This window comes from Gadus macrocephalus, chromosome 13 (assembly GCF_031168955.1).
Source record: "Gadus macrocephalus chromosome 13, ASM3116895v1".
Classification (NCBI taxonomy): domain Eukaryota; kingdom Metazoa; phylum Chordata; class Actinopteri; order Gadiformes; family Gadidae; genus Gadus; species Gadus macrocephalus.
Genome location: NC_082394.1, coordinates 6,517,388 through 6,533,552, shown reverse-complemented (window position 1 = coordinate 6,533,552; position 16,165 = coordinate 6,517,388). Strand labels below are relative to the sequence as shown.

Below are 16,165 nucleotides of genomic sequence, written 5' to 3'. Positions count from 1 at the left end.
CAAACATGTCAGGAATGTTTGTGGTTTATGGCACAATGCTTAGTTCAATAACAATTGTGGGCAAATACGGGATCATCATTCTGGCTTGTTGCCAATGCCATTAAATATATTACGCATGCCAATCGGAGATGAAATTTGCAAAATGTATAAAACCGATAGGGATACAACAACCCAAATTTCTTCCATAATAACCAAAGAATAACTTAACATCCAAAACATCTTAAACAATCGCTTTGTGAGACTGTGTTGTAAGAACCTCTGAAAATGTTGCACTTTCTCAGAGTTTCTGGGCAATTCTCAGATACACGACATATTTTTCCAATCGAACTGACGTAATAGCATCATCCTCCAATCGTGTAATCGGCAACACGTATTTCACTGTATATCGGAAACCAAACAACATAATATATACGCTCTATATATATATTTAGTTCTTGACATCATCACACTGAGCTGAACAATATCAAAATCCAAAACAAACATGACACTTGTACACTAACGGATTATTTAGTTGTAATTATTCTCCATCAACAGACAAACAAACCGGGGCCAGTGTACACATAAGGAACCGGCCTCTCCAAACAGGGGGGCCCCACGTGTGTCCGGCAGGACCTCCCAGATCACACCCAGGCGTTCAGGCTGCCCGCCCAGTCCAGGATGCTCCCCTGGTACCAGGCCCGTGTGACGGGCTGCAGGAGGGCCAGGACTCGCAACCGACGGAGCAGGCCACAGAAGATGGCCGCCGCCACCACCACCAAGGGGGACATCATGACGAAGCCCAGGATGATGAGGGCTGAGGAACTGTTGTCGTCGAGGTAACGACAGAGGGCAGCGCTGGAGTCCAGAACCTGGGGAGGGAGACGGACGAAGGGTGTTACAGCTGTGGCGCAGGCGGACGCATGCGTTGTGTTTTTCTTCCTCCTCATTACCCGTTCTAGCCTCTTATTGACAAACCCTGATTGGGTTAGAAGAAGCCTGCTGTGTGTCAGCCAAGTGTGTGGCTGACACACGTGTGTCCTTCTTGTGTGTGTGTGTGTGTGTGTGTGTGTGTGTGTGTGTGTGTGTGTGTGTGTGTGTGTGTGTGTGTGCGTAAGTCCCTTGGTGAAATTGTGGGCTGTTTGAGAGTCTGTGGGCTGTGACTGAGTCTTTCCCAGCCTCGCTCTACAGATAAGCACAGCTCAGAGCTGTCAATAATCCAGGGGGGATGTTAATCACATGAGATTGTCGGGCGAGTGTTATCGGCAAGAGATGGGAGAGAGAGAGAGAGAGAGAGAGAGAGAGAGAGAGAGAGAGAGAGAGAGAAAAAGACAAATTGAGAGACAAAGAGAGAGAGAGACAGCAGGAGAGAGAGAGAGAGACAAATTGAGAGACAAAGAGAGAGAGACAGAGGGAGAGAGACAGAAAGAAAAAAAAAAGAAACAGAAGGAAAGAGAAACTGAGACAGATAGACAGAGTTTGAGAAAGAGGAATAAAACAATGCAATAGAGGGAGGGAGAACCACGCTGATAAAGCACAATAGAAACATCGCCATAGCAGCTTAGACACTTCCTGTCACATTCACTCAGTCACTGTTGTGCTCACGATTGATGTGCAGACACAGACACATGCAAATGTGTGGAAGAAACAAACATCATCGGTGTCTGTCGCTCCCTTTTTTCCACGTTTCTTTCACGCGCATACGATTGAGCAATTTTTGGATATGGTGGGTTCTATAAAGGCAATTTTACTCTGAATTTTCCTATTGGGATCCTTCAAGGGAAATTTTGACACCCACATACATAAGCTTATTTGACACAGACATGCACACACACACCCACGCAAACACACACACACACACACACACACACACACACACACACACACACACACACACACACACACACACACACACACACACACACACACACACACACACACACACACACACACACACACACACACACACACAAACACACACGCACAACCTGTGCATGCAAACCCTGCTTTGGGATCACGGCCCATTTGAACTTCATATCAGTAGGCCGGGGCAAATCTGATACTGAGAGGAAGACATAACCATCCTGAGCCCTCATCTCCTCCGGGGTCTCCTGGCTCTGTGCTCCATCAGTTAGCAAACCATCAAACCGCAGATCACGTGGAGAGAGATCTCCCACTCTGCTTGCCTGCTGCCTTGATTACACTGGTTTAAATACAGTGGTTCCCTACCCTTTCTGGCATGTCACGCCGTTTTCTAGCGCTCAAACATTTTATAAGTGAACCAACATCTACTTTTTGTACAATCAGCTACTACTCCAATTCGGTTTGACCAAATCCACATATCGTTAGCCTCCTAGCTAATTGCCTAAGTCATATTTTGCCAATTTTATTTATATAAAACCTGGCTCTACTCTCCTGACGCTGCTGATTCAACGCGCCTCATTGGCTATATCCAAAGCCAATCAGAGTGCTTTTTACATTCCATAATCGCTACCTGCCTAAGTCAATCTATTTGACGTAGGCATTTTTGAATGGGATGAATTGTATAAATTGATCGAATCAAATTCGGTGGGCAGGTCAGAAGTGATTCCAAAATGTAATCATCCAGTCAGCCAAGGCCTCTGGCACACCCCCAAGGAGAAGAGACCGCAATGAAATATATAACGACTGAACCATCAGCACAATAAATCCAAGGCAAACACTTAATAAAACATTTTAATGGGTAAATCCACCACTCATTCAGGCAAGACAGTATTGCCTTGTGTTCAGGGTCAGCAAGCTGTTCTATAAGGTTTCTATTTAGGATGGAGGGCATTCAGTTGGCCCTCGACAAATTCAAGCACAACGTCTCGATAAGCGATGTATCACTAGCATAGGCTATTTATATCAAAGCCTGCTCCAGCGTCAGCTGACTCCTGGGGGGTGGCGGGAGAGCGGGATAAGTCCCGAGGTAAATAGTCCGCTACATGAACTGTTCCATGCTCCAGCTTAGTGCTCTCCTCTTGGGACGGAGGCCTGCACCTGCATTGATACAGAATCTAAAAAGCTGAGTGTACTTACTGTAATAAAACGGTCCGGCTGTAATTCGCATCCATGGACAGGAGGTTGTTTATATTGTGATGTTTTGATACTAGTTCAGGTGGGAGGCGATGGCAGTGTTGCAGCACTAAGAGTAACCATGTCAAAGCCTCTCGCCGTTTTCAAGTGATTTGGCCAGACAAACACCTCTACCTGAAATAGACGATTGCGCAGTCTGTGTTTTTCCTCTCCCTTTGTGTTTGTCCCTCTCCCACATTATATTTAAATGCGTTCGCTTGTAGCATAGGCACAACCTGATGGCGACCAGTCAGCCTAGCAATCTACAGCGATAACAAATGGATCTGTTGAGGACTGGACGGGCCTGTGGAATGGAAACAGACGCGTAACGTTGCTCTAAAGCAGGGGCTCACAAACTGTTCTCTCCCAGCCCCCGAAAGGCAAAGAGAAATTGATTGGTTACAGGTGTTCTGTGCATCTTCAGACCGTGAGCAACCTCCAACAGGCTCAATACCAATTTGGGCTCCAGACCGATAGTTTAAAGTTGAAATATTATACCACCAGGTGTGGGAATGATTAGCCGTCACTTGTAAGCCGTTTTGAAAGTCTGCCTCTTCTGACATCGCAAGTGGGCGTTCCCACCTAGATGTATGACGGGTAGATGAGCAGTTACAGTCCACTGGGTAGGCTGGTAGACCGATCTATCCAGCACACATCTAGGTGGACACGCCCACTTGTGATGTCAGAAGAGGCCGATTTTCAAAACGGCTTGTAACTCACACACCCGGTGGTATAAATATGTCACCTCTAAGAATCGCTGCTCGTAAAGACGAGGGTATGACAGCATGTGGTTCCTCCTTACCCTCGAGTGGCACAGGAAGCCGGCGTAGAGCAGCAGCAGGGCGGGCAGGAGCACCAGGGAGAAGACGGTGGCCAGGAGCACAGCACTGAGCAGGACCAGCCCCAGGTTCCACAGCACCAGCCCGGCCCCGCAGGCCAGGCAGCCCAGCCGGCCCCTTCGGCTGCCCCATGCACTGCCCCCCGTGTGGGCCAGCTGGGGGGGGAACAGCTTCACCTCCTCCCCCAGCCAGAACTCCTCCTCCTTGTCCTCCTCCCCGGAGCCCGCCTCCCCCAGGTCCACGTCCATGCCACACATCCTGGAGACGGAGGAGGGGCGGAAGGAGGAGGAGTGGGCGGGGCGGGGGAGGTGGAGGAGGGGGGAGGAGGTGGAGGAGGAGGGGGGAGGAGGTGGAGGAGGGGAGGAAGGAGGAGGAGTGGGCGGGGGGGGGGGGGTCGGAGGGGGAGGTGGAGAAGTGGAGGAGGAGATTCAGGAGAAGGAACGGGGAAGAGGAGGAGGAGGAGACGGAGGATGAAGAGGAGGGTGACGGGGATGAGGAGTAGGAAGGAGTAGGAGAAAATGGAAGGAGGGGAAGGAAGGAGGTAGAGGGGGAGCAGCAGGAGGAGGGAAGGAGGAGATGTTGTAACAGTGATTGAGTCACTGACTCATGTTAAACACGTTCATTAGCAATGGGAATGTTCAGCTTTCAAAATAAATCATTTGAAAGATGAATCAATTATAAACAGCATTATGTTAAGAGCCGAATAGAAGTAGATGTATCCTGCCTGACTGTAGGCCTACTGTGTGTCTAAATGAAAGCAAAGTCGTTCCAGAGAAAATTTATTATTAAACACTCCTTTAATCGTATTATGTTGGCGGCAATTTTTAATTTTCTTTGGCATTAAAATGAGGCCCATTTCTACAATTAATTTAATTGCGACACATGCGGCGTACATATTTTTAACCCACACACACGCACAGACGCATACAGGCGCAAACACACACGCGCGCACAACCAAGCACACACACGCGCGCGGGCACACATAAATAGACACAAACACACACACACACACACACGCACGCACACACACACACACACACACACACACACACACACACACACACACACACACACACACACACACACACACACACACACACACACACACACACACATACAAACAACCCATCAGTCTTATTTTCGATTGTGATCAATCGATCAGGGTTTGGCCATCCAGAAGCCGCACCAAGCTTGTGCAATTAAATGTATATTCAATCAGAGTACATCTGTCAATGAAAACATAACGGCAAGTGGCGTGTCCCGTGCAATGTGCTTGCAATTTACAACTCGTTAACCGCACAGTGCCTGGAATAAACAGAGGAGGTCATTAGCAGTTATCCTGGGAATCCTTCCCATTAAAGAGCCTATAGGCTAAACAGAGGTTTTGTATGCATTGGATCCACTTCTTGGAAACGCGTCAGAATAAAAAAGCATCCGTAAAAGACCTATGCCAAATGACAAATAAAGCGGGACGCGTCAAAATAAATACATTTCATGAATAACGAACTACTCCCATACCTTGCAATAGAGCGTTTTCTTTCTCTTGCGCTATTTTATTTGTATACTTCTGAGAGTGTAGAAGATTTTTTTTTTTGTTATTTCCTCCTTTTCTTTGAGAGTGCTCCTATATCCCCGCGGTGGGGTCAATGTTTCATTCAACATCCGCGGGAAAAGATCATCAGCGTTCCGCCTTGCTTCACCATCCAGAGTACCGCGCAAGTGCGACGGTCCTTTCTCAGTGAGAACAGTTCAATAGTGGTGGCGAAGCCCGCGGGCACTCAAAAGCGCGCGACCATTGCGCGCGCGCACTGCGCTTAAAAAATATTTAGTAGGCCTACATTTACTAAACAATTAATAAATCTGCGCGAGGATTATAGCCTACTCTACTGAAGTTGACAAGGCTATTAAAGATCTGAAGAAGCACTTTAGTTCGAAATATATTATAATTTCAACTTCTCTTGTTCATCTATGGATTTACGTTGCCCTTTAATCAACATGTCTACTCTCATTAACCGAGCGGTCATTTAGCGAGGCTGGCAGTCTTTCTGTCCCATGATCCAGCATGTGTCCTCCGACTTTCTGATTGGCCGGTAGTCACCCAAACCCACGGCCCCAAAGAATGATAGGCCTATATGAGATTCGGTGCGATTTATTGTATTATTGTGAGTGCAATCTGTGTGTGTGTGTGTGTGTGTGTGTGTGTGTGTGTGTGTGTGTGTGTGTGTGTGTGTGTGTGTGTGTGTGTGTGTGTGTGTGTGTGCGTGCGTGCGTGCGTGCGTGCGTGTGTGTGTGTGTGTCTGTGTCTGTGTGTGTGTGTGTGTGTGTGTGTGTGTGTGTGTGTGAATGTGTATGTGTGCGCACATGTTTTTGTGTGTGTATAATGATCGGGGGTTGGTGAGTGCATATTATTATATCTGTCTAAAAACAACTCGTTGTGTTTTGAGAATCAATGAGGTAAAACAGGCACAACCTTTAAACTGGAAACTATGAAGCCTTATACTGACCTCTAACGGAAACATGGTGAACTTATAACGTAACAATAACAGCAGACGCCTCGTGTGTTGATGGGCGGACCATTTCACGTGCTGCAAAGGCCCAAAGGATCTATTGACTTGATTATCTTTAACATATCTCTCCAAAAGTGTTGCCTATTTAAGCGTGCATTCATAAGCATATCTTGAGGTTGTTTGCCTTTCCTGTTCAGTGTACCACAATGGGTGGGCTTTTACTCCCATTAGATCTGAAGAGGGAAAAATACAATTTAATTTATCTGTTTTGCCCCCTCTTGATACAAGCGAGCGTATAGTCCGTCTCTCAGTGGGCTGCAGACGCTCATGTTGTTTCATGTTCTTAGCTCAATTCATTAATTTGGTTGCCATGGCAATTTGTCCTAGCGATCAGCTCTTATGGGAAATTGTAGGTCAACCACGCAGAGCTTTGACCAACTTGGTAGGCCTATCTGTTAACCCCTTGGGATGACCATTGCTGGAACAAAAAGTAGGTTGCAGATACTGTTGAGAGTTTAGGATTAGCTTTTAGCCCAGAAAGGTCCGGTTGTTCCATGATTGAGCACCTGATTTCATATTGAGTTTAGGTTTTCAGCAAATAAATAAGATATAATGAATTGTAATGTAGGCCTAATATATACTCATTTGTTTATTCAAAACAAACAAACTAAATTTCAATTTTTTCATTCAGCATAACTTGCAACAAAAAAAATAAAATGTAGCAATATATTTTATTAAGCAGGTTAAAACAAGCTGACAAAAAGGGCTAAACTGGTAAAAATAATTGTTTAGCAAACGTTCCCACAATTAACTTAACAGGAAATGTAGTAAACACATGAACACATAGCTCGTGAATCTTCACACACACACACACAGACATAGTACACACACCACAGAAAAACGGATCGTCTGGTGTGGGTCCTTTATGTTGTAGCCTATACATTTATAAGACACACAGAGGAATGTATCTTGAAGCACAATGTGGCGCGGTGAGCATTTAAAATAAAAGTAAAAGTTGTATTTTCAAAGTGCCTTTGCAATAGGGTGGTATAGAGGAGGACACGTTGGAGAGGGGAGGGTCGAGAGACTAGTGACTTAAAGGTGACATATTCTACCACCAGGTGTGTGTGTGATATGCCGTTACATGCCGCATTGAAAATCGGCCTCTTCCGACATCACAAGTGGGCGTGTCCACCTTGACATAAGACAGATAGATGAGCATTGTTTGCTACAGTCCACAGGGTAGGCTGGTAGACTGAACCATCCAGCACACATCAAGGTGGACACGCCCACTTGTGACGTCAGAAGAGGCCGATTTATTTTTTGCTTGTAACGGCTAACCACCCTCACACCTGGTGGAAAGATATGTCACTTTATGGTCTAAAGTGGTGAGGAAGCACAGAACCCCATCGGAGCTCCTATCCTCCGTCCGACGTGTGGGGCAGTGTGTGATGACGCTCTCTCTGGGAGTGGATATGCTTGGTGTGGGCATCGGTGAGTGGATGGGGGAGGGCCTGAACTCCGCTCAGTGTTTCGGAGAGGGACGGCGTCTCCTGGGCTCCTTCGGCCGGGTAGAGCTGCATTACCGCCCCCTCCTGGCCGCCCTCCTTACTGCAGGACTGGCAGCTGCAGCGAAAGATCCTCTCCACCAGCTTGTCCACGTGAGGCGTCTCTTCGCTGCCCGGACACTCCAGCGTCACCTAACCATGTTTACAAACACGCGCGCACACGTACACACACGCACACACACACACGGACACACACACACACACACACACACACACACACATCCACGCGCACACACGCACACACACACATACATCCACGCACACACACACACACACACAAACATGCACACAGTGACGCATGCACGCACACACACACACACACACACATACATGCATCAATGCATGCACGTGCACACACACCCACGCAAACACACACACACACAAACAAACATGAAACATGGGTGAGTTCAAGCAGTCCTGCGGACCCTCTCTTCAAAATGTGTTTGTCAACAAAGTAAACAGAACCCTTGTAGCCGGAGTGCAGCTAAACCACGGCTAGCTCCGTCAACGATCCCAAGCAAGGGCTTTTTCCTTAAATCGATCACTCGTGATCCATGAGGCTCACGAGCGCTGAGCAAACACAAGCGCAAGAAACCAGCGCACTGGTCCCGAGTGAGAGCGAGTTGTCCCAGTCCAACGCTGAACAGAAACAACTCAGAAAAAAAAAACATGTCAGAAACGATGACCTTCTCCCACATCCAGTTCCAATTAAAAAAAAAAAAGAACTACGTGTGCTCGGTCCCTCGGTCTCCTGACAGGGAGGTCACGGCGAAAAACAGCTGTACACATGCCATAACAGCTGCACGCACTCCCCGCCTCTCCTTTCCATGACGACCCGCTGTGATCTCACCTGTGCTTTCACCTTCCCCGCCCCCTACCTGGCAGCCTTCCAGACTGCTGCGTACAAACACCCCCCCCCCCCCAACACACAAAGACCACCATGTCACAGGACTCTTCGGGGCCCGCGGGCTCCAAGGGGAACAATGAGCTGGGGCCCTGAGTGCGAGGAGCAGCTCCCTAGACGCCTAGGGAACCACAGACCGGAGTCTGTGTAGCGCAGCAGAACAACATGTCAGCCCCTTTGCTAGCTTTGTGTGGCGCTAGGTGAGTGATTATGTGTGCGTCTCGGTGGGTGTTATTTGAAAAGGTCCCACGCTGTGTTTTGAGACGGCTCACAATTAAGTCAACTATTTTGGTTCAGCCGCGGCCATCTTCGTCCGGGGTCGCACTTCAATCCCCTTCCAGAAAAACGTCTGCTTACATTGTAGACCGCGGAAAGAAGTATCCCCATTGTTCACCCACCTCCCAAAAGGTCAGATTACCCATGATGCTTTGTGGGAAGCCGTTTGAACGTACTACTTATTTGGGCATGCCATTTGTAGGGTGCCACATAGACATCCACAGCACAGAGCCTCCCACAATGGGTGCATGTGGCGGGTGTTTGGTGTCTAAAGTGTGAGCAGACTTACCACCTCCCACTGGGTCTGAGCAGGCATGCAGGAGTCACAGTGGACCAGAGACTCGGTGGACTGTGGAAATGTGTTGGGCACGCTGTAGCTGAAGCACTGCCCCAGGCACGCTCTGCATGCGAAGGGAGGGGGGAGACACACAATGCTGAATTTACAAACACACTTATACTGAATATACCCACTCGGTATGGGCTTACTTTTAGTGGATGCACTCAATGCGCTTATAATAAATACACAGACACTTATACTGACACTGGATATACTTGTGGTTGATATACTGATTCATTTATACTGACTGCCCCCGAGACTGTCAGCATGATTTCAGACGAATGAAAACACTGACACTCAATATATTTGTTATATACTTATTCGGAATTTACTGACACTAACACTAGAATATTTTCTTTTTTTCTTTCACCCTTTACAAATATACTGCAGCGGGAATAAAAGTATCACGTGCTGTACATAATTACCAATGTCAATACAATTGAATTCATTCTAGCATCCACTCTACAGGCATGTGAACCAAATAATAACATATTTCGTGTATATTACTTCTGACCTGTTCTGGATAGACCGCGGCTGACATCCTGTGTGCCCGACTATCTGTGTGATGTTCTTGGCCTCGCACCAAGCACTCTTGTCGGGGAACAGAGCCAGGCGGTTGATGTGCGCTGGCGGTGCCGCCGAGTACAGCGCAAGTAGTGCGCAGCAAATCAGAACTCTGTGCCACATGACTGCGCCTAAAGGTGCACACACAATGCACGTTTGATCACACAATACACATATGCACAAACAATACACATTTATGTTGCTAGACCGTATGTGAAGATGAGAACGCACGCACGCACACACACACACACGCACCAACCAACAAACACATACGTAGAAGGGTGACACCTTTGTTGTTGTCCGATGCTCTGATGTGCTGCAATTTCATTGGTAGGCTATTTTATGACTACCAAATTGTAGGCCTATATGACGACCAATGTTTTGCGCATGTAGGCACATAAGAAGGGGTTATTAATTATAATTATTAATTATCGTGGGTTTTATGTGACAGGGCATAGGTCACGGATGCAATCTTCACGTCCAAATTGCAAAATAGGACTCCTTGGGTTCACCCGTCTCAAACACCATTAAGGGGGGAAGAGAGAGTATTCTCAGAGACCACCTGACTCTAATAAACAACCAACGTTAAACGATGTTCTTTCCAAATGCCTTCGACTCACGCCATTGACGTTGGAGAAAATAGCTTTCTCCTGGCTTATAAAACCGGTGGGTCACCCACGTCGTACTATTTACAGGATGTTTTGCTCTCACACCATTCCAGTTCACTCAAGAAGTGAACTAGAAAAACAAAAATACAATACTTTATATAAATAATATGCAACGACGCCACGGGATGGAGCCGCAAAAAACGCGTCGTGTGGGTTTATTAAGGTGCATTTGGAAATGTCAATCCCATTTATTAATAAAATAGGTGATGCGGAAAGTGTCGTAACAGCTCCAAACCCTAGAGACAGTCAGTGAAACGAATTTCTCATCAGAAAGCAGAGAGAGAAATTAAGCAACATAATGATGCAATCTGGTCCAGGCTCTCCTAAGAATGGTTGACCTTAAGTCGTCGAGTTAAACTTTCTGACTCACCCGCAGAAGACCCGTTGAACACGTCCGCCGATTGACCACCGCACAGTATCCCGCAGAGAGCCCTCGCCAAGGATTAAAGACGTCTAGCAAAAGGATCAACAAGATCTAGGCAGGTAAAGGGGTCGCTAATGTATTTGTAGCGTGCATCGAAGACCAGGACTAATCCAAATCACGCCAACAGACGAGCTCCTTATCATCCGCGCGTTAAAAAGAAAAGGATGATGGAGAAGGATGGAGAGATAAGATTATGTCCCGTCTCCGAAGTCCATCCACTCAGCCCAGTTCCTCCCCTTTGTTCACTTTCCGTGCAGTTCTTCAATTCCCCCAAAAACTTCACTGCCAGTTAAACGCTGCACTTTATTCTCCTCGAGTCCCCCTTAGCTGCGCGTCGAGCCTTGAGAGGTTCATTTGGGCAGGGTTTAGGCGCGGTGGAATCTGTAGACAGGGATCACGCTGTGCCGTTGTTGGACGAAAAGAAAACGGGGAGGGAAAGATTTAGTTTGGCAGGTTTCAGAAGTTTCCCCACGCAGGAGCGAAAGTTGACCCTTTCTGCATCAGGTCATGATAAGTCACCATTGGAAGGCAACGATCACTTTGACAGTGGCCGTTTTCAGATATGAGTAGCCTCAGTATTATTTTAGTTGTCTTTTTTTTTTTCTTGTTCATTTTAACGTGGAACCTCTCAATAGCCGTCTGGACTCTAGACATTTTCCAAATTAAAGGATCTAAGAGGTCAAGCTCCAAAGTCTGTTCAGAGGAAATAACTCACCATTAGGCCTATTACAATTTCATGCTAAATTGTGCCCTATATAAACTCTGGACTGGATACAGAGAGCTATCCCACTAGTTTCCTTTATACTTTCTAACTAATTATTTCACCATCTTTTAACTAATTACTCAACTTTGATATAGTTAAACTAACACACTGGCCATAAATGACCTCATGAACAATTCTAACCCCTGACAACATTTTCCATTCTGAATTGTATGGTTCTCGTTCCATTAGTAACACACTGTTGGCAAAGTGCATGTGGCTCGTTATCAAAAGCACATCAAAAGGCTAGTTTTTAAAGCCTTGATGGCAAGCCACCCACCCACCCCCACCCCCCCAAGCATGTTTGAATCCCGTACCTGCTTCCACACCGCTGACCTCGCTCGACAGCGACCAGCCCGAGTGGCTGAAGGGAACGGGCAGGATGACAGACACAAGGGCATGTAACATCGCCTCCCTTGATCTGGAAGCGTATTACGTTCGCACTTTTTTTTTCCACAGGCGTGCGCTACAGAACACAGTACTCACCTGTTAGCAATAAGACCAAAGCTCCAGTCCAGAAATGGCATTCCTTTGCATTCCACGAATTCTGTTGCACCAGGGGGGCTGTACAAACGTGGGCGTGCATGAGGCACACACACAAGTAAACTGACTAAAGCGGGCCCCGAAAACACATAAGTGATCAATCAGAGTCTTGACAGTGTTGCCAAAAAGGTACTCAGCCAACAACTACAGTGAATGTACCAGGTCTTCTGATACGCAGAGACAACACATGCACCGATTTCATTACAAAACCCGTAAATCTCCCAGCTTTATTTCCTGAGCTGATAATGCTTGGCCTCATAAGAGTGAACCAACTGGCACCCTAGCAGTCGTGTTATCTTCCATAGCTTTCGTACACGTGTGTGGTGCGCTGATCCCCAACAGCCCGAGAGGGAAGGCTGGTAGTGGTTACAAATGAGTAGGCAAGGTCTGCCGCCAAAATGTGAAATCATTCAGTCAAGTTGATAGAAAATGGACCAACTCTTAGACCATTATTCAGCAGAAACGTTCAGTTCCTGCTGGCTACCAGGGCTGCAGACGAGAAATCTGGCTTCCATTCCAAAACAGCAGGAGACCCAGTCCTCACGACTCATTAACACAAAAAATTACCTCCAATATCCAGAGCCCATTGCTCTCTTACACACACACACACACACACACACACACACACACACACACACACACACACACACACACACACACACACACACACACACACACACACACACACACACACACACACACACACACACACACACACACACTAAACCCTACCACACCCGCAAGCAGTTCATAATTCTTTAATTAAATATACAACCACTGCCTTTAAACATACATAAGAATATCAAGGGGCGGATTCGTTTTTACACAGAAATCTGCAGCAAAATGTGAGAGAAACTTGTTGACGAGATAAATGGCAGGGACAAGGGAATGGTTACACCACAGTCACCCGGCCCGTCCCCTCACTGCTGGTCCTGGAACACAAACAGAGACAGATACATAACGTGCCCCATCCCTTTCACGTTGGCGCAATGCTTTAATAAGTTCAACGTTTAGCATCTCAGTCTACAAAGTGAACTAACCTTAACCATGTGGCCGTGCAGCAGATGGGGCAATCTCCTGTCATGTTGGCAGTTGGAATACGCCATTCCAAAGCCCAGGCCTGCGCCCAGTGAGGCAGGCCATGCGTGTCCTGCCGAAGAAGAGTTATCATTGTTTAGATTTGTTAAACACACACACACACAAAACACACCACTACTGTCATTAGCCCATCCGTGGACAAGGGCAAGAAAGTTAAACAAAAGAAAAACACCATTCTGCTGACAGGGCTTATGTTATACAGTATACAGTTATCGAAACAGAGATGGCCGTCCTATCTCTCAGATTAATATGAGGACTTACTTTTGAAGACGAGGAACGAGAAGGCCATCCCCACACCGAGGCCAGTGACTACAAAAAAGCAAGGAAGAAGAAAGTGTTAATAGCGTCGTCCGGCTTACACACACAGACAATGGAGAGCTGTACCTCTGGAACAGCCTGCCCCACCGCTGGGGAAACGTGAGCGTAACGGTAACACAACACCGGGCCCGGCACAAAGACAACTACGTTACAAGGAGACACGTGAATCCATACATGTGTGTCTATGTGTCAGTGTTGAGTGTCGGTGTGTGTGAGAACACAGGCAGGGTGTTATTAAAGACATACGAGGGGGGGTGGGGATGGAACCCGGGATTAAGAGACGATCCATTGATTGACACAAGGAGACAAAAGGCAAAGGGGGTAAGAGGTGTAAAAAGGTGAGACTGTGAGTCTGCATAACATAATAAAAACATACACCGAGACCGGGTGTGTTTGACAGACGAAGGCCGGGAGCTCCTCAGACATGAGGCGAAGTCTCAACGAGGAGGTGGAATGTGCTCAGTGTCACCTTTATACTGCTGGCTGCCGCACCCAGCCCCGAGACACCCGGCACAGTAGCACATAAAAACAACTATTTGGGCCCCTCTGACTCTCTTAATTGGATTCAGCGAGCTATGCAGCATGACTGATTTACCTCTGCAAGAACGCTGCGACCGTTTTGTATTAAACCATTGGCCAACGCGGCCCACTTGGGACAATGAAGAGCAAGCCATTCCAGATATTAAATCATTGACGGCTCCGCTATTATTTGCATGAACATTGTTCCAACTTCTGCTTGAATACAGAGTTGTTCCTCTTGGTTAACTTAATGTCTCTTCAACCCCCTCCAAATGAATAAATGCCAAATATGAGATACGACCGAGAGCCTTTTCAAATAAAGCATGTCGATAAAATGTTGACAGGGAGTAAATTATGAGGCCATGGTTATTTTGAGGTAAAAGCTATCTGGGTACATAGACAACTTTTTTGATTACATCATAAACATGAACATGGTGTGTGTGATATCGAGTACTAGTTTTGAGGTTGTGTCCAGTGAAACAAACATGTTGCTCTACAGGCCTACTTAATTGTAGAGAAGTGTGGCGCCCTCTATTGAATCAGTTCCATCCACCCACAGATCACTACAATTTAAATGGATTGATCTAGTGAGGGATTAAACAGGAATCCCCCATGTTCTTGGGAATCGCGTGTTAATATCATGTCCTTTAATGCATACACGTTTTTACGTTTTTACGACTAATGGATAGACGTGAACCACCTTAGTTTGTAGTTTTAAAACACATACAATTCATATTATAGCGTTTGTAATTTCATAACACACGTTTTGCATTTGAACTTCAATATAGGTAGCTACCTAAGCCAAAATACCCACAAACTAAGATACATTCTACGGCTGATAATCCTTGTCTGTGCGATGAGTTATGTAAAATACATTCAAACAGAAGTGGCCCTTAATAGATATTCGATGATAATAACCATTATTAAGACTGTCACTCGGATTTGTACGTCCTATTTGAGCGTTGTAGGTCATTGCCTGAATCCTCAGTTTCACTGGCAAGCAAAATAAACGTGTTCGTAAACCTCATAATTTGTCCACAGTGTGTCTCATACGATTTATTGTGCAGATTATGCCCCTGCATATGGTGGAATGACATAAATACCGGTTTTCAAGGCGGTATCAGCAAGACACCGGTCCCACTTTAGTCCAGACGCATCTGCCATGTTTTTAAGCAGTCAGGAAATGCTGCTCACATCGCGATATGTGAGGGTAGTCATGTGACTTCGTCTTCAGTCTTAATTTGTTTGTGATGTTAATATGGTTTGAAATCATATTCCTTGTTCACGATACAGTTTAAAGAAAATAAATAAACGTATTTCAAGCAGCCGTATTCCATAATATATAGTCATTTTCTATACAAATAATGAAAACATATTTCTAAAGGACATTCTGTATATAAAGTTAAAACTTTTATTTATTCTTAACATATGTGCAATGAAAATATAATGAAATTGTAAACCCCATGTATTCCATGTCATTCAATTAATTTCAAAATTAGTTTTATTATATAATCCATATAATTTATTTACATATATATATATATATATTTTATTTAATTGTATTTATTCATTTATAAATATATTTGCACATAATAACATATAGCTATATCTATAACTATATTTATAGCTATATCTTTATATATATAGATATATAAATTGATTTGCTATATCCTCGTATTGTAGCGTCGTCTATGACACTACCCTCACCTTCCCTCTCCCTCTGCACCACTCCTCTCTTTCCATACTTGGCAATGCATTTCTTACTACT

The 16,165-nt window shown here is 45.8% G+C and overlaps 3 protein-coding genes across 4 annotated transcripts in view; all 3 read right to left on the bottom strand.

Annotated features, from left to right (window-relative positions):
* The window catches only part of LOC132470884 (transmembrane protein 88), a 5,834-nt gene extending 137 nt beyond the window's left edge, over positions 1-5,697 (bottom strand). The window contains exons 1-3 of the mRNA XM_060069808.1: positions 5,430-5,697; positions 3,875-4,169; positions 1-848 (exon numbers count right to left, since the gene is read on the bottom strand). The exon at positions 1-848 is cut by the window's left edge and continues 137 nt beyond it. Coding sequence (XP_059925791.1) covers positions 621-848; positions 3,875-4,168 — 522 coding nt within the window. The 5' untranslated portion in view covers position 4,169; positions 5,430-5,697 and the 3' untranslated portion in view covers positions 1-620. The remainder of the gene's footprint in view (positions 849-3,874; positions 4,170-5,429) is intronic.
* A 1,433-nt stretch (positions 5,698-7,130) lies between these two features.
* On the bottom strand, positions 7,131-13,025 carry nbl1 (NBL1, DAN family BMP antagonist). 2 transcript variants are annotated; one of them, XM_060069806.1, is made up of 5 exons: positions 12,237-13,025; positions 11,106-11,558; positions 10,018-10,198; positions 9,456-9,567; positions 7,131-8,118 (listed from the first exon to the last, which is right to left on the bottom strand). In XM_060069806.1, exons 3-5 carry the CDS (start codon positions 10,188-10,190, stop codon positions 7,837-7,839), a joined length of 567 nt encoding a protein of 188 aa, XP_059925789.1. In that variant the 5' UTR covers positions 10,191-10,198; positions 11,106-11,558; positions 12,237-13,025; the 3' UTR covers positions 7,131-7,836. The 2 variants fall into 2 exon arrangements, with proteins under 2 accessions (XP_059925789.1, XP_059925790.1); XM_060069807.1 differs by having other exon boundaries at positions 12,406-13,025.
* A 179-nt stretch (positions 13,026-13,204) lies between these two features.
* LOC132470885 (MICOS complex subunit Mic10-like) lies at positions 13,205-15,637 on the bottom strand. Its single transcript, XM_060069809.1, has 4 exons — positions 15,501-15,637; positions 13,822-13,869; positions 13,503-13,612; positions 13,205-13,394 (listed from the first exon to the last, which is right to left on the bottom strand). Exons 1-4 carry the CDS (start codon positions 15,559-15,561, stop codon positions 13,383-13,385), a joined length of 231 nt encoding a protein of 76 aa, XP_059925792.1. The 5' UTR covers positions 15,562-15,637; the 3' UTR covers positions 13,205-13,382.
* Positions 15,638-16,165: the final 528 nt, after the last annotated feature.